Source organism: Phyllobates terribilis, unplaced genomic scaffold, assembly GCF_046119375.1.
Source record: "Phyllobates terribilis strain yellow unplaced genomic scaffold, ASM4611937v1 Scaffold_3__8_contigs__length_932513732, whole genome shotgun sequence".
NCBI classification, from domain to species: Eukaryota; Metazoa; Chordata; class Amphibia; order Anura; family Dendrobatidae; genus Phyllobates; species Phyllobates terribilis.
In genome coordinates, this window is record NW_027362763.1 from 346,751,175 (window position 1) to 346,770,379 (window position 19,205).

General features: G+C 49.7%; 1 protein-coding gene across 1 annotated transcript in view; it reads left to right on the plus strand.

Annotated features, from left to right (window-relative positions):
* The window catches only part of LOC141259356 (uncharacterized), a 751,467-nt gene that overhangs the window by 300,002 nt on the left and 432,260 nt on the right, over positions 1–19,205 (plus strand). Inside the window, exon 17 of the mRNA XM_073675220.1 lies at positions 11,328–11,561. Coding sequence (XP_073531321.1) covers positions 11,328–11,561 — 234 coding nt within the window. The remainder of the gene's footprint in view (positions 1–11,327; positions 11,562–19,205) is intronic.

A 19,205-nucleotide genomic window follows, 5' to 3' on the forward strand; every position in this document is an offset into this window, starting at 1 on the left:
GTCCTCGTCTTCCTCGCGGTGGTCTTCAGGGTCCTCGTCTTCTTCGGGGTGGTCTTCAGGGTCCTCGTCTTCAGGGTCATTGTCTTCGGGGTCCTCGTCTTCTTAGGGTTGGTCTTCAGGGTCCTCGTCTTCAGGGTCCTCGTCAGGGAGATCCAGAGTGATTACCAAGAACCATTTCAAAAAGCTTGAACTTGGAAATGTAGCAGAAGGTACAAGAAAGCTGAGGAACTACCGAGGACCAGCTGACGGTACTGGAACCCGAATGGGTAGCAGAAGGTACAAGAGCCAATGGAACTACCGAGGACCAGCTGATGTTACTGGAACTCGGTTACTAAGCAGGAGGTACCTGTGCCAGAAAGCACTACCAAGGACCAGCAGACGTTGGTGGAACTTGGATACCGAGAAGGAGGCACCTAATCCAAAGGCACTGCCGAGAACCAGCTGACGGTACTGGAACCTGGATGGGTAGCAGAAGGTACCCATGTAAAAAAAAGTTCAAGGCCGCGAGCCGGCCGCAGTTACCAAAACCCACAGTCCTACAGGGGGTGCTTGTCCTATTGGCACTATGGAACCAGCCTTCATTGCCAGATCCCACAGCCCACATAGGAGTCACCTAAACTGCAGGCACCATAGAGTCGGCTAACCCGACCGCAACACGACAGGACAACGCATTGGAGGCAAAGTGACGTTGACACTACCCGGAAACAGCTGGCATGCTGGTACCAGGCTGGGCAGGAGGGAGTACCCGTGCCAAAGACACTGCCGAGAACCAGCTGACGGTACTGGAACCCGGATGGGTAGCAGAAGATCCAAGAGCAAATGGAACTACCGAGGACCAGCTGACGGTACTGGAACCCGGATGGGTAGCAGAAGGTACAAGAGCCAATGGAACTACCGAGGACCAGCTGATGTTACTGGAACTCGGTTACTAAGCAGGAGGTACCTGTGCCAGAAAGCACTACCAAGGGCCAGCAGACGTTGGTGGAACTTGGATACCGAGAAGGAGGCACCTAATCCAAAGGCACTGCCGAGAACCAGCTGACGGTACTGGAACCCGGATGGGTAGCAGAAGGTACCCATGTAAAAAAAAGTTCAAGGCCGCGAGCCGGCCGCAGTTACCAAAACCCACAGTCCTACAGGGGTTGCTTGTCCTATTGGCACTATGGAACCAGCCTTCATTGCCAGATCCCGCAGCCCACATAGGAGTCACCTAAACTGCAGGCACCATAGAGTCGGCTAACCCGACCGCAACACGACAGGACAACGCATTGGAGGCAAAGTGATGTTGACACTACCCGGAAACAGCTGGCGTGCTGGAACCAGGCTGGGCAGGAGGGAGTACCCGTGCCAAAGACACTGCCGAGAACCAGCTGACGGTACTGGAACCTGGATGGGTAGCAGAAGATACAAGAGCAAATGGAACTACCGAGGATCAGCTGACGGTACTGGAACCCGGATGGGTAGCAGAAGGTACAAGAGCCAATGGAACTACCGAGGACCAGCTGATGTTACTGGAACTCGGTTACTAAGCAGGAGGTACCTGTGCCAGAAAGCACTACCAAGGACCAGCAGACGTTGGTGGAACTTGGATACCGAGAAGGAGGCACCTAATCCAAAGGCACTGCCGAGAACCAGCTGACGGTACTGGAACCCGGATGGGTAGCAGAAGGTACCCATGTAAAAAAAAGTTCAAGGCCGCGAGCCGGCCGCAGTTACCAAAACCCACAGTCCTACAGGGGGTGCTTGTCCTATTGGCACTATGGAACCAGCCTTCATTGCCAGATCCCGCAGCCCACATAAGAGTCACCTAAACTGCAGGCACCATAGAGTCGGCTAACCCGACCGCAACACGACAGGACAACGCATTGGAGGCAAAGTGACGTTGACACTACCCGGAAACAGCTGGCGTGCTGGAACCAGGCTGGGCAGGAGGGAGTACCCGTGCCAAAGACACTGCCGAGAACCAGCTGACGGTACTGGAACCCGGATGGGTAGCAGAAGATACAAGAGCAAATGGAACTGCCGAGAACCAGCTGACGGTACTGGAACCCGGATGGGTAGCAGAAGGTACAAGAGCCAATGGAACTACCGAGGACCAGCTGATGTTACTGGAACTCGGTTACTAAGCAGGAGGTACCTGTGCCAGAAAGCACTACCAAGGACCAGCAGACGTTGGTGGAACTTGGATACCGAGAAGGAGGCACCTAATCCAAAGGCACTGCCGAGAACCAGCTGACGGTACTGGAACCCGGATGGGTAGCAGAAGGTACCCATGTAAAAAAAAGTTCAAGGCCGCGAGCCGGCCGCAGTTACCAAAACCCACAGTCCTACAGGGGGTGCTTGTCCTATTGGCACTATGGAACGAGCCTTCATTGCCAGATCCCGCAGCCCACATAGGAGTCACCTAAACTGCAGGCACCATAGAGTCGGCTGACCCGACCACAACACGACAGGACAACGCATTGGAGGCAAAGTGACGTTGACACTACCCGGAAACAACTGGCGTGCTGGAACCAGGCAGGGCAGGAGGGAGTACCCGTGCCAAAGTCACTGCCAAGAACCAGCTGACGGTACTGAAACCCGGATGGGTAGCAGAAGGTACAAGAGCCAATGGAACTGCCGAGAACCAGCTGGCGGTGCTGGAGCCCAGGGTAAATACTAAAAACAGAGGAGCCAGAGGTGTATTTGGAGGAGGCTTTAAATCCGTAGTACAGTGGATATGGACAAAGCAGGAGAATTTGCCGGACACACAGCTGGGGATCAGCTGATGTTACTGAACCCCAATAACACTGGAGCAAGCGTTGACTGTGCAGACGGCACTTCTGAGCAGCAACTAGCGGTATTGGAGCCCAGGGTAAATACTAAAAACGGAGGAGCCAGAGGTGTATTTGGAGGAGGTTTTAAATCCGTAGTACAGTGGATGTGGACAAAGCAGGAGAATTTGCAGGACACACAGCTGGGGATCAGCTGACGTTACTGAACCCCAATAACACTGGAGCAAGCGTTGACTGTGCAGACGGCACTTCTGAGCAGCAACTAGCGGTATTGGAGCCCACGGTAAATACTAAAAACGGAGGAGCCAGAGGTGTATTTGGAGGAGGTTTTAAATCCGTAGTACAGTGGATGTGGACAAAGCAGGAGAATTTGCCAGACAAACAGCTGGGGATCAGCTGACGTTACTGAACCCCAATAACACTGGAGCAAGCGTTGACTGTGCAGACGGCACTTCTGAGCAGCAACTAGCGGTATTGGAGCCCAGGGTAAATACTAAAAACGGAGGAGCCAGAGGTGTATTTGGAGGAGGTTTTAAATCCGTAGTACAGTGGATGTGGACAAAGCAGGAGAATTTGCCGGACACACAGCTGGGGATCAGCTGACGTTACTGAACCCCAATAACACTGGAGCAAGCGTTGACTGTGCAGAGGGCACTTCTGAGCAGCAACTAGCGGTATTGGAGCCCAGGGTAAATACTAAAAACGGAGGAGCCAGAGGTGTATTTGGAGGAGGTTTTAAATCCGTAGTACAGTGGATGTGGACAAAGCAGGAGAATTTGCCAGACACAACTGGGGATCAGCTGACGTTACTGAACCCCAATATCACTGGAGCAAGCGTTGACTGTGCAGACGGCACTTCTGAGCAGCAACTAGCGGTATTGGAGCCCAGGGTAAATACTAAAAACGGAGGAGCCAGAGGTGTATTTGGAGGAGGTTTTAAATCCGTAGTACAGTGGATGTGGACAAAGCAGGAGAATTTGTCAGACACACAGCTGGGGATCAGCTGACGTTACTGAACCCCAATAACACTGGAGCAAGCGTTGACTGTGCAGACGGCACTTCTGAGCAGCAACTAGCGGTATTGGAGCCCAGGGTAAATACTAAAAACGGAGGAGCCAGAGGTGTATTTGGAGAAGGTTTTAAATCCGTAGTACAGTGGATGTGGACAAAGCAGGAGAATTTGCCAGACACACAGCTGGGGATCAGCTGACGTTACTGAACCCCAATAACACTGGAGCAAGCGTTGACTGTGCAGACGGCACTTCTGAGCAGCAACTAGCGGTATTGGAGCCCAGGGTAAATACTAAAAACGGAGGAGCCAGAGGTGTAATTGGAGCAAGTTTTAAATAAGTAGCACAGTGAATATGGACAGAGCAGGAGAAATTGCCGTGAACAAAGCAGGGGAACAGCTGACGTTACCGAACCCCAATAACACCGCAGCAAGTGTTGACTGTGCAGACGGCACTTCCGAGCGCCAACTGGCGGTGCTGGAGCCCAGGGATAAGAATGAAAACAGAGGAGCCAGAGGTGTAATTGGAACAACTTTAAAATGTGTAGTACAGTGGATGTGGACAAAGCAGGAGAAATTGCCGTCCGCACAGCAGGGGAACAGCTGACGTTACTGAACCCCAATAACACCGCAGCAAGTGTTGACTGTGCAGACGGCACTTCCGAGCGCCAACTGGCGGTGTTGGAGCCCAAGGATAAGAATGAAAACAGAGGAGCCAGAGGTGTAATTGGAGCAACTTTAAAATGTGTAGTACAGTGGATGTGGACAAAGCAGGAGAAATTGCCGTCAGCACAGCAGGGGAACAGCTGACGTTACTGAACCCCAATAACACCGCAGCAAATGTTGACTGTGCAGACGGCACTTCCGAGCGCCAACTGGCGGTGTTGGAGCCCAGGGATAAGAATGAAAACAGAGGAGCCAGAGGTGTAATTGGAGCAACTTTAAAATGTGTTGTACAGTGGATGTGGACAAAGCAGGAGAAATTGCCGTCCGCACAGCAGGGGAACAGCTGACGTTACCGAACCCCAATAACACGGCAGCAAGTGTTGACTGTGCAGACAGCACTTCCGAGCGCCAACTGGTGGTGCTGGAGCCCAGGGATAAGAATAAAAACAGAGAGGAGCCAGAGGTGTAATTGGAGCAAGTTTTAAATAAGTAGCACAGTGAATATGGACAGAGCAGGAGAAATTGCCGTGAACACAGCAGGGGAACAGCTGACGTTACCGAACCCCAATAACACCGCAGCAAGTGTTGACTGTGCAGACGGCACTTCCGAGCGCCAACTGGCGGTGTTGGAGCCCAGGGATAAGAATGAAAACAGAGGAGCCAGAGGTGTAATTGGAGCAACTTTAAAATGTGTAGTACAGTGGATGTGGACAAAGCAGGAGAAATTGCCATCCGCACAGCAGGGGAACAGCTGACGTTACTGAACCCCAATAACACGGCAGCAAGTGTTGACTGTGCAGACGGCACTTCCGTGCGCCAACTGGCGGTGTTGAGCTCAGGGATAATACTGAAAACAGAGGAGCCAGAGGTGTAATTGGAGCAACTTTAAAATCTGTAGTAGTGAGAATGTGGACAGAGCAGGAGAAATTGCCGTCCGCACAGCAGGGGAACAGCTGACGTTACTGAACCCCAATAACATGGTAGCAAGTGTTGACTGTGCAGACGGCACTTCCGAGCGCCAACTGGCGGTGTTGGAGCTCAGGGATAATACTGAAAACAGAGGAGCCAGAGGTGTATTTGGAGGAGGTTTTAAATCAGTAGTACAGTGGATGTGGACAGAGCAGGAGAAATTGCCGTCCGCACAGCAGGGGAACAGCTGACGTTACTGAACCCCAATAACATGGCAGCAAGTGTTGACTGTGCAGACGGCACTTCCGAGCGCCAACTGGGGGTGTTGGAGCTCAGGGATTACAGTTCAGGTGGTAGAAACATGAACAGAACAGGAGACCTGGATACTGTTGCCAACCAATTATTTATTCTGGAAGAGGACTGGCAAATTCATGAGAGATCCAGGCCTTGTTCATTTTGAGAAAAGTAAGCCGGTCAACGTTATCGGAGGATAGTCGCATGCGACGGTCTGTTAGTACACCACCTGCGGCACTAAAGACGCGTTCCGATAATACACTAGCAGCAGGGCAAGCTAGCACCTCCAGTGCATACTGACTAAGCTCTGGCCATGTATCCAGCTTACAGACCCAAAACTTGAAGGGAGAAGAGCCGTCTGGGAGTACACTAAGAGGGCAAGACATGTAGTCTGTCACCATCTGACGGAAACGTTGCCTCCTGCTGACTGGAGCCGTCTGTGATGGTGTAGACATTTGTGGCGGCGGGGACACAAAACTTTGCCACATTTCGGCCATACTGGTCTTGCCTTGTGCTGAGGCGCTGCTTCTGCTCCCTCTTTGTGCAGAGCTTCCTCCACTGCCTCGACGCACTGAGCTGCTTTGTAAAGCACTAGCAGCACTGCTCTCGGTTGGAATGGAGAACATGATGGAATGCACCAGTGCGTCTTGGTACTCCCGCATTTTACGCTCCCGGTTCAACGGTGTTATGAGGCTTTGTAAGTTGTCCCGGTAGCGAGGATCTAGGAGGGTGGACACCCAATAATCAGCCGTGTTGAGAATGTGGGCGATGCGGCGGTCGTTTCTCAGGCACTGCAGCATGAAATCAACCCTGTGCTGCAGACTGCCAACTGGCCAAGAAATGCTGTCCCCTGCTTGAGGCGTGATCTCTGCCTGCTCTGCATCACCCCACCCTCGCTCTAGATACTGACTACTAGAGCATTGTGTACCTCCCTCCTCTGGACAGATGTCTTCCTCATCCATTGACTCCTCCTCATCCTCCTCACAAAGTGTCCCCTGCCTAGGCATTTGTGAGGAACCACGTTGCGCAGACTGTAGAGAAGCAGATGGCATTTGTGACTCCTCATCCTCCACCTCTTCCAAAACCTCGTCCCTTAGTGCTTGCAGTGTTTTTTCAAGCAGGCAGATAAGGGGGATAGTCTTGCTGACTAGTGCATCATCTGCACTCGCCATCCGCGTGGAATAATCGAAGGCACGCAAAACGTGGCAAATGTCCTTCATAGAGGCCCACTCAGTGGTGGTGAAGTGTGAACGGCGCGCACTGCGACTTGTTTGCGCCTGCTGCAGCTGGTACTCCATTACTGCTGCCTGCTGCTCACACAACCTCTCCAACATATGTAACGTTGAATTCCACCTGGTGGGTAGGTCACATATGATGCGATGTTCCGGAAGGCATAATCGGCGCTGCAGAGCTGCAATGCGTGATCTTGCATTGCTGGAACGCCGCAAGTGAGCGCACTCTATGCGGACCTTGTGAAGCAGTGCATCAAGATCCGGATAGTCCCTCAAAAAACTCTGCACGACCAAGTTGAGCACATGTGCCAGACATGGGATGTGAGTGAGGTTGCCTAGGCCCAGAGCTGCCACCAGATTTCGGCCATTGTCACACACTACCATGCCTGGCTGGAGATTCGCTGGCACAAACCACACGTCACTCTGCTGCTTGATGGCATTCCAGAGCTCCTGCGCTGTGTGGCTTCGATTCCCCAAAGAAATTAATTTTAATACGGCCTGTTGACGTTTGGCCACGGCTGTGCTCATATCGGTCATCATAACAGGTAACCGTTCACGGGTCGATGTGGAGGTAGACCGTGACGGCTCCTGCAGCGCTGATTCAGAGGAACTGGAGTATGAGGAGGAGTCAATGTGTACAGACTGGATTCCTGCAATCCTTGGAGTTGGCAGAACACGTACAGCGCCACTCTCAAGATCTGTACCCGGCTCCACAACATTTACCCAATGGGCAGTGAGGGAAAGGTATCGTCCCTGTCCATGCTTACTGGTCCACGCATCAGTGGTCAGGTGGACCTTGCTACTGACGGCGTTTTGTAGCGCATGTTTAATTTTTCCCTCCACATGATGTTGCAGGGCAGGGATGGCTTGCCTACTGAAATAAAAGCGGCTGGGCACGTTGTATTGTGGGACTGCCAATGCCATAAAGTTACGGAATGTGTCAGTCTCCACCAGCCTGAATGATAGCATTTCAAGGGCCAGTAGTTTAGCAATGCCAGCATTCAGAGCCTGTGCTCGGGGGTGGTTTGCCGAGTATGGGCGCCTTTTCTCCCATGCCTGTGCTAACGATGGCTGTAGACTGGCCTGGGAGTGTGAGGATGACTGGGAAAGTGGTGCTGTGGGTGGAATTACACTGTGTCTCTGTACAACAGTGCCAGAGATTCTTCCATGGCGATCCTGTGAGGAAGCCGAACCAGCTGTGTGTGAGCTGGAGGAAGAGGCTACAACACGAGCTGAAGAGGTGGTAGGTGGCGCTGTAGGTTGGCCTAGGTCTTCAGTGTGTTTTTGTAACTCCACCACGTGCTTGGTCCGCACATGTTTCCACATATTTGTGGTATTGAGGTTGCTGACACTTTTCCCTCTTTTCACCTTCTGATTACACAGCTTGCATTTGACAAAGCAAATGTCATCTGCAACTGTGTCAAAAAAGGACCAGGCACTGCAAGTCTTGGGAGCGCCCGCTTTGGATTTTGGAAGAGCCATGCTCCTAATGGGTGCCGAAGTGAAGGCTACAGGCAACCAAGTCTGCCCCCTCCCTCTCCCTCCTTTTTGGGCCGTTCGGGGAATCTCTTCCTAAGAGCTGCTCCCACCACCTTCCTGTCCCTCACGCCATGATGGGTCAAGGACCTCATCATCTACACCACCCTCTTCAAACAACTGCTTCTCCTGGATAGTTTCGACAGCACAGTACGCACCAGAAAGTGACACCTGAGTCTCATCATCAGATGCGTACTGAGGTGTGCTGCTGACCATAGGCACTGGCCCACCCGCCTCTTCAGATTCAGAGAGACAAAACGGTTGCGCATCACTGCATACTACCTCTTCTTCAAATTCTCGAATTCTGCTTGGCTGGCCCCCTCTTTCCAAGCCAAGAGATTCAGAGAACAGAAGTAGAGATGGCTCCTGTCCAGGGCTCTCTGACTGCCTGGGCAATTTGGCAGGTGGTGAAGAGACAGATGGGTGCTCTTCAGTGCTCAGGACCTGAGAGGATCTGGAACTAATTGAAGTCGATGCGTTAGCTGCCATCCATCCGACAACGGCTTCAATTTGGTCCTCGCGCAGCAGTGGGGTACGGCTAGCTCCTACAAAGCTGCGCATAAAGGACTGTTCCCTGGTAAAACTGGGGGATGCTGAGTCACTGGTGCCCGCAGCAGGCACAGAATCCCCACGTCCTCTCCCTGCAGGCACAGAATCCTCACGTCCTCTCCCTGCAGAAACTCCACGCCCACGCCCACGCCCACGACCACATGCCTTACTCCCTGCCTTCTTCATCTTGGTAGACTGATAAAGATAGGCAGAAAAGTACTAAGGGCTTAGTGTGCTTATTCCTGAACAGCTGCTAACAGGTATAAGAAACACTAATTTTATAAAGTGTGGACTAGACTTTAATATGAGCTAATGTGGCCTACACAACTGTAAAGTGGAGTGTTTGGTGAACTTTATTTAGGTTTTTTTTTGTCACAAAAAGACACTGGATGTGCCTAAAGATGTAATAACGATAGTATCACAAACTTTTTGTAGCTATTACAATGTAGGAAGGTAACCTACAATGCAATAGATGAGGCTGCAAAAAATAGGCTAATAATAATCTGGCTGGGGCTGCAGGGCCCAATGCTGCAGAAAGGCTCCTCCATCCAGTCCTATATAGTGTGTTTGGAATCAATTTAGCTGAATACGGATGGAACCACCACACTAATAGGAGATATCAAGAAAAATTATGAATTGGCAATAAAGGACAATGTATGAGGCAGTGACACACACTGAGTGCACTACAACCAGATGGGGTTGAAGCACACACTACAGGGTGAGCTGCACTCACACACCAGACCTTGCAGACAGCGGTGAACAGTACAGATGCAGAGCACTGTGCACTAGCGCTGCAAGACCAAAAAAATTTCTCTATCTACTCCTATATAGTGTGTTTGGAACCAATTTAGCTGAATACGGATGGAACCACCACACTAATAGGAGATATCAGGAAAAATTATGAATTGGCAAAAAAGGACAATGTATGAGGCAGTGACCCACACTGAGTGCACTACAACCAGACGGGGTTGAAGCACACACTACAGGGTGAGCTGCACTCACACACCAGACCTTGCAGACAGCGGTGAACAGTACAGATGCAGAGCATTGTGCACTAGTGCTGCAAGACGGAAAAAAATTTCTCTATCTACTCCTATATAGTGTGTTTGGAACCAATTTAGCTGAATACAGATGAAACCACCACACTAATAGGAGATATCAGGAAAAATTATGAATTGGCAAAAAACGACAATGTATGAGGCAGTGACACACACTGAGTGCACTACAACCAGACGGGGTTGAAGCACACACTACAGGGTGAGCTGCACTCACACAGCAGACCTTGCAGACAGCGGTGAACAGTGCAGATGCAGAGCACTGTGCACTAGTGCTGCAAGACGGAAAAAAAATTCTCTATCTACTCCTATATAGTGTGTTTGGAACCAATTTAGCTGAATACAGATGGAACCACCACACTAATAGGAGATATCAGGAAAAATTATGAATTGGCAAAAAAGGACAATGTATGAGGCAGTGACACACACTGAGTGCACTACAACCAGACTTGGCTGAAGCACACACTACAGGGTGAGCTGCACTCACACACACAGACCTTGCAGACAGCGGTGAACAGCACAGGGAACTGTGCACTAGCGCTGCAAGGCACAGTGATTTAGAAAGTAGCTTGGGTAAAGCAGTATAGAGCAAATAGGTAGCTAAAACTGTCCCTCAGAACAACAGCGTCCTATCCCTAACTGAATTCACAGCAGAGTGAGCTCAAAATGGCGGCGGCGGCTTTTATAGTGCATCATGACATCATTTCAGCAGCCAATCACAGCCATGCCATTAGTTAAGATGCCTACATGCCTAACAGGATGTGCCCACACTTCTTAGGATCCTCATTGGCTGAATAAAATGAAAATGGCTCATTGCATTATGGGAACTTCCGATTCCGGTATACGATATTGCAAAAGTATCGGAATTAAGTATGGGAATTCCGATACCGCGAATATCGGCCGATACCCGATATTTCAGTATCGGAATGCTCAACACTAATCTTGACATGTCAACTATAGAGAACATGTCAGCATGATGGTACTGATTAAACTAATGGTATAACTGTATAATTATTACAACAATAACATGTTAACTGACTTATATCTGAAGTGCCACTGAGAAGTAGAGCACTTAAGCAACATGCAAATTAATCTTGGAGTGCGTTGTCAGTGCGTTGGTACACGCTCCTAATGCACTTCAAAATTTCCATGCCCACAATGCCCTCATGCAAATTTTCATTTGGGATTTGAAAAAATAAAGGATTTTCTAAAACAGACACTTCAGGAAAAGTGTCTCTTTGAAGAATAGAGATGCAAATAGCATCCATGTACTACTAAATTATCTGTTTCATTTTGCTCTTAGGTTTGCATAGTTACGATACTTACCAGTCCACATTTTCATCATGGCATGGAGGAGGCACAAGATGTTACTACAATTACTGGGGTGGTTTGTCCTATGGCGAGAAAGAAAGATACTTACCAACTCCATGGGAGTACGAAAACAGTTGGTTGAGAGCGTCAAACCCCTACTACTACTACACCTATTATTACAGCTACTTTTTGTCAGAAATGCAGAGACAAAGATCCCAGTACAAAGGTATTAATATTGAACTCATTAATGGGAATTAATAAAATCTTTGACTGATGTTTATTACAGTCATGGCTGAAAGTGTTGGCACCCTTGAAATTGTTCCAGAAAATGAAGCATTTCACCCAGAAAATTTTTGCAAATACACATGTTTGGTTATACACATATTTATTATTTGTATTGGAAAAACACAAAAAAAAAATATAGAATAAAGGCAAACTAGACATAATTTTACATATAACCCCAAAAATGGGCCGAACAAAATTGTTGGCGCCTTTCCAAAAAAGTGGGGAAACAACTTTGTTTCAAGCATGTGATGCTCGATCAAATTCCCCTGTGGCAAGTAACAGGTGTGGCCAATATGAAAAATATACCTGGAACCAGGTAAAAAGAGAAGTTGACTCAATCTTTGCATTGAGTGTCTGTGTGTGACACACTAAGCATGGATAACAGAAAGAGGAGAAGAGAACTGTCTGAGGACTCGAGAATCAAAATTGTTGAAAAATATCAACAATCTCAAGGTTCAAGTCCATCTCCAGAGATCTTGATTAGTGTTGAGCCACCCCCGTAGTGTTCGAGTTCGGTTCGTCGAACACCCGTGTGTTCGCCGAACTGTTCGTCGAACTGTTCGTCGAACACCTTCGAACACCGTTAAAACCAATGGCAGGCAAACAAAAACACATAGAAACACATAGAAAACACCTTCAAAGGTGTCCAAAAGCTGACAAACTGCTCAGAAGACACAACTAACACATGGAAAAGTGACAAGTACATATAGTCATGCGAAAATAAAAGAGGTGGAGGAGTAAAAGGAGGGGGAGACACAGATATAGGCATGTCATGCCCTTCTAAAATCCAAAAAGTGAGAAGCCAACACGGCCAGTCCGCTCCTGCCCGTGCCACCTCCGTGTCGCCGGGTTTGTGCCAGAGCCGCGGTGAACCCTGACGGCCACACCCCCTCTCCCAATACTGGTGCCTGTCCGCTGGTGGGTCGAGCGAGCCCCCCTGTGGTGGAGGCAGCTCTAAGCTTTTTAATTTAAATTGTCTCTCTAATTTGAATGAATACACTTTAAATCCATTTACAAGGATCTATTGGAGGGCAAGTCTCATGCCAGCAGCCGCGGTAATTCCAGCTCCAGTAGTGTCCACTAAAGCTGCTGCAGTTAAAAAGCTTTTATAAGGATCGAGCTCGGCTGTCCACCGCAAGGCATCCTACTGCCAGTCCCAGCCCCTATGCCTTGGGGTGCCTCCTGATGCTCTTCACTAAGTATCCCATGGTCCCGAAGCATTTCCTTTGAAAAAATTAAGTGTCTAAACTACAGGTGGTGTAGCTTGCTTAACAGCCGGGATAATCCGCTGACTAGCAGACACTGCTACTAGGCACAAAGTATTTCCTGGGCTAGATGCAGTTAAAAATTTGTAATTAGATACTCTCGTTGGATGCTGAGAAAGCATTCCATAGAGTCTCCTGGCACGCCATATATGATTCTCTTAAAAAGCTTGGGGTAGGGGTCTAGGGGACCCTTTTATAGCCAAAATCACGGCCCTGTATCGCAATACGTCACCTAGGCTGAAGATAAATGGAACTGTAGCACCCTGAGGGCTCGGTTGCTACAGACGTATTGCACCTCACCCAGAGGTGTGATATCTCACTCTCAGGTAAGGATGGAGTGTGGATCAGGACCCGACACCTGCATGCATTACACCACATTGCCGTGGGGCAGGGCGACCAATATGCCCCTGAGATGGGCACGACAGTCCCTGTCCCTGGCTGGAGTGGGGGGAGGGAACACTGAGGAAGGGGAACCCTGTAGTGCAGGAGCAGGGAGGAAGCAGTTCCTGGGTGCATTGAGAAGGGAGTATAAAAGGTGGGCACCATCTTAGTTCAGTGCAGAGAAGTCTGAGCAGAAGTGGCAGGGAGCAGGGGCTCTGCATGAGCTCTGCTCCGGAGGCGGGCCTAGTAACAGAGGCCCAGGCCTGGAAGAGGGAGAAGGAAGGAAGAGGAGCGGAGAAGGCTCCAGGAACGAGGAATGAAGGGATCCCAGGGGTGCGGACGGGCGAGTCGCCACCGCACGCCCGAATCCACCTGCGTGGAGGGGTCAGGCCAAAGGGGGAGACCGGTCCCCGAACTAGTGGAGGCAGGAAACGACCCTCAGCTAGAAACCGGAGGCTCTGACATTTTATGTGGCGCAGCCCCTCGCTACACCCGCTAGGAAGGCACCACATAGGGTCAGGGAAACTGGCGCCAAGTTTACCAAGAGGAGGCCCGAGGCAGCCGGACAGAAGTGTTGGTAAGAAAGGCCAGACAAAGGACACACAAAGGGGGTCCTGTGAAGTGCTCCAAAGTTATCTGGGAGTTGTCTGAGCCCCTCACCTGGTGAGCACAGTACGACGTGGGCAGCCGTTACCTGCAGACGTGGTCTGGATAATAAGAACTGTGAGTAAAGGCCCTGAACTGCATCACTGACTCCGTGTCGTTACTGCTGCTGCCCTGCACCATCACCCCCATCCTCCGCATACACTGCCCTGAGGCTATACTCCTCCCGTGGGGAGTTATGCTACGCTCTGCTGCACCCACAACACCAGCCTCAGCGGTCTGCCCTGTAGCGGCGGTTCACTCTGACCGCAATCCACGGGTGGCGTAGTCGGACATTTAAACATCAAAACCACATAAATAGTTCCGCCACTGGTTTGACCGCCCTGAGCCACGGAACCGGGTCGCCGCCAGGAAGACTACAACCACCAGCATCCACCAAAAAGGGTCTGGCTCCGGGTGTCCCAAGGCCCAGGGGGTGCGTCAGAACATTTTCATCACCTTTCACAATCACCAATGGGACAAGGCAGTGATGTCCTCTGTCCCCTCTAGTGACGGAGCACCTGCTCTCATCAATTCGCCATAACCCCAATATTAGGTGGATTGAGGTGGGAGGCACCGAGTACAAGTGCTCTCTATTTGCTGATGATGTCCTAGTATATATCACTCAATCACATATATCCATCCATGCTGTTATGGCTGAAATAGATCACTTTGTTACATGGTAAAATTTTAAAATCAATGCAGCGAAGTCTGAGGCCCTCGATGTCTCCCTCCCCAAATCCATATAGGATTCCATCCAGTCCAACTTTCCCTTTGCCTGGCCCTCACAGGGTATCAAATACTTAGGAATTCCTATTCATAGAGACCTCTCCCATCTATGTTATCTTAATTTTGGGCCCTTTATTGAACAACTCCATACAGACCACGGTTGGCAAGTTAGAACTGTAAGATTCACTACGTGAACCACTGGTGTTTTGTGGAAAAGCACATGTACACTGCGTTCCAAATTATTATGCAAAAAGTGTTTAGGAGTGATAAGGGAAGAATTTGTTTGTTTGTCAGTTAAACTCATTGATGGTGATGTGTGTCAGGGCTCTTTATATCACTGTAAGCAATTGCAGACACCTGTGCTAATTAGTTTGGCAGGTGTGTCCAATGAAAGGCAAGACTACTTAAGAAGGCTCTCTCACATTATTAAGCAGCCTACATTTTCTGCCAAAATGGGAAAGAAAAAGGATGTGTCGGCTGCTGAGAAGCAACAAATTGTGGAGTGTTTAGGTCAAGGCATGACTACAATCAACATTGTGCGATGATCAGGATGAAGTGTCTTGGCAATCAAGAAGTATGTAGCTGATTCACAGTACACACGTGTGCGTGCTGATAAGGGCAAATTGAGGACTCTTTCCTACAGGCAATTACGTCAGGTTGAAAGAGCAGCGGCAAAAAAGCCTTGTCATAGCAGCAGACAAGTTTTTGAAGCTGCTTGTGCATCCAACGTCCCCCGAACAACAAGATGCAGGGTCCTTCAGAGGTTTGCAGCTGTGCATGCGCCATTCTGTCAACCTCCTCTATCCACTTCACACAAGCAGAAACGGCTCCAGTGGGCCAAACATTACATGAAGACTGATTTCAAAACTGTTTTGTTCACGGATGAGTGCCGTGCAGCGCTCGATGGTCCAGATGTATGGAGTGGAGGATGGCTGGTTGATGGACACCTCACGCAAACACGGCTACAGCGCCAACAAGGAGGAGGTGGAGTAATGTTTTGGGCTGGAATCATGGGGAGAGAGATTGTCGGCCCCTTTAGGATCCCTGAAGGCGCTAAAGATGAACTCCATAATGTATGTGGATTTTCTCAAACAGCACTTCCTGCCATGGTTCAAGAAGAAGAACTGTGTATTTCACAGCAAGATCATTTTTCTGCATGATAATGCACCATCTCATGCTGCACATAAAACATCTGCATCTCTGGCTGATATGGGCATAAAAGGGGACAAACTTATGGTGTGACCCCCATGCTCCCCTGACCTCTACCCCATTCAGAACCTTTGGAGCATCATTAAAAGGAGTGTCTATGATGGCGGGAGGCAGTTCACATCTAAGCAACAGCTCTGGGAGGGTATTCTGTCCTCATGCAAAACAATTGAAGCAGAAACCATCCAAAACCTGACAAATTCAATGGACGAGAGAGTTCAGAAGCTCCTTTCGAACAAGGGGTCCTATGTGAAAATGTAACATCACCTAGAATAAAGTTTTGAGTTGAAAACTGTTTGATTTCAGTTTCTAACAACCTGCTAATGCTTATAATTTCAAAAATGACCATTTTTTTGGTCTTTATTAAAATGAAAAGGTTGATCGAAAAGTTTGGGGGATCTAAGAGTGTGGCAACCCAGTAGTCATGATTACTTAGAATTCTGACAATATGAGGGTCATGCTGCAGGTAGTGCAGCAAGAAGGCACTTATGTGCCTTGCGCATCTCGGAGCCCCAAAATTATTTTCCGGGCTAGATGCAGCTAAAAATTATTTTTAATTTTAAATCTGGTGAAGCTTTAGTATAGATGGCCTAATAGGATCAGTGCTGCACACTGCTACAAAGCCCAAATTATTTTCCAGTCAAGATACAGATAAACATGATTAGTAATTTGAAAGCTTAAAACGGTTGGTAGGGTGATTTTAACCAATCATCAAGCTTTTACTCTCCCCAGGATGACACAGGGGTAGAAAAGTCATTTCGGATCCATGATTTGTTCATCTTTATGAACGTGAGTCTGTCTACATTATCAGTGGAGAGCCGCGTGCGCTTATCTGTCAGCACACCACCAGCAGCGCTGAACACACGTTCAGACAGAACGCTGGCTGCGGGGCATGACAAGATCTCCAAGGCGTAAGTGGCTAGCTCCGGCCATTTATCCAGATTGGAAGCCCAAAAAGAGCAAGGGTCCAGTGACACAGTCGTGGCTTCAATGTTTACTTGGAGATACTCCTGTACCATCGTCTCTAGGCGTTGACTATGTGTCAGACTTCTTGTCTCCTGTGGCCTTGCAAAGGATGGGCTAAAAAAGTGGTGAAATGATTCCGCAAAATTGATGTTACCAGCAGATACTGTGGTTCTGTTACGGTTTGAGTGCTGAACACTTGACGGTCCCACGGTTGGCAAGTTGGAACTGTGAGATTCACTACGTGCACCACTGGTATTTTGTGGAAAAGCACATGTAAGATTCTGCAACAGTCTCTGCTGATACTCCTGCATGCGTGCATCCCTTTCTATGGCAGGAATAATTTCTGCAAATTTACTTTTGTACCGGGGATCTAACAGTGTGGCAACCCAGTAGTGAGGATTATTTCTAATTCTCACAATTCGAGGGTCATGTTGCAGGTAGTGCAGCAAGAAGGCACTCATGTGTGTTGCGCATCCAGGAGCACCAAGTCCATGTTGTGTTGGTGGCGAGGTAACAATCATGCTTCCTTCCTCTGTCCTCTCCCCCCAACCTCGCACAACAGAAATGTGATCAAGGTCTCCCTCATCTGATGAGTCTTCCATCAGTTCGTCCTCCACTTCTTCCTGGGCTCCTGCACCTTCCTCACTAGTTTGGCTGCTACCATGCGCCCTGGTAAAACCATCTCCCCCACCCTCACATGCCTGCCGCCTTGGTGCTGCCGACCGTCTGGACCTTGCAGATGTTACCCCTTCCGCATACAACTCCTCCTCCTCTACTTCCTCCACCTCCTCTTGTGCCACCACCTGACTCCGAATTCTGTTTAACATGTGCTCCAGCATGTAAATCACCGGAATAGTCATGCTGATAATGGCATCGTCAGCACTAAACATCTTCGTCGCCATTTCAAAACTGTGCAGAAGGGTGCATAGGTCCCTGATCTGAGACCACTCCTCCAGCGTGATTTGCCCCACCTCTGAATCTCGTTGGCCCAGGCTATACGTCATAACATATTGCACCAGGGCTTGTCGGTGCTGCCACAGTCGCTGCAACATGTGCAGAGTTGAATTCCACCGGGTAGGCACATGGCATTTTAGCCGGTGAAGTGGCAGGCCCAACGATTTCTGTAGAGATGTAAGTCGCTGAGCTGCGGGATGCGAACGGTGGAAGTGAGCACACAGCGACCGTGCCCTCTGCAGAAGGCCATCTAGTCTGGGATAGTGGGCTAAAAATTGCTGGACAACCAGGTTCAACACGTGAGCCATACAAGGCACGTGTGTGACATTGCCCCGGCGAAGGGCCGCACCCAGGTTTGCAGCATTGTCGCACACGGCCTTCCCTGGTTTCAGGTCCAGTGGAGACAACCATTCATGAAATTGGTTCTCCAGAGCTGACCACAACTCCTCAGCTGTGTGACTCACATTTCCCAGACATTTCAATGTAAAAACCGCCTGATGACGTTGAGCCCTACTGCCAGCATAGTAAGGAGGTGTGCAGGATCCCTTCTGCGCAGTTAGAAAGCTTGTGGCATGACCAGACAGGCTTTGGGTGCAGGTGGAAGACCGAGAGGAGGTTGAGGAGGCAGAAGCAGTGGAGGAACTTTGACATAAAGAGGATTGACGCACAACTCGTGGGGACGGCAAGACTTGGACAGCAGGCCTTGTCCTGCTGTCACCATAGTTACCCAGTGCCCAGTCAGCGACATGTAACGCCCCTGTCCATGCATACTCGTCCAAGTGTCTGTGGTGAAATGCACCCTGTCACACACAGAGTTTCTCAAAGAAGCGGTGATGTTGTGTGCGACATGCTGGTGGAGCGCAGGCACACCTTTCTTTGAGAAGTAGTGCCGACTGGGCATCTGGTACTGGGGCACTGCGACGGACATAAGGTCTCGAAAATCCTCTGTGTCCACCAGGCGGAAAGGCAGCATTTCTGTAGCCAAGAGCTTGCAGATGGTGAAATTCAACCTCTTAGCTTTCTCATGGCTAGGAGGAAATGGTCTTTTACTTGTCCACATCTGAGGGACCGAGGGCTGGCTATTGTGCTTAGACGGGGTTGATAAGGGTGTCCCCGGCAAACTGCCGGTCTGTGAGGAAGATGCAGGCGGACATGTTAGGTTGCCTTGATCAAAAGGTGGTGCTATCGATGTCGGACAGCGCTCAACACCAGCTGGTGTTACCACCTCCAAAGAAAATGATGACCTGCCAATCACGCTGGCTGTTGCGGGTAAAGAGGTGGCAGGTCTGCGCCCCAAAACAGGTGTGACTGCTATCCCCCCAGTCACAGAGGATGAAGAGGCCGCGGATGCACAAGATATGGCAGACGGTGGTTGGCCCGGCCGGCTAGGCCGCATTGTAGCACACTGAGCTTCCCACTGCAACTTATGCTTCATGTCCATG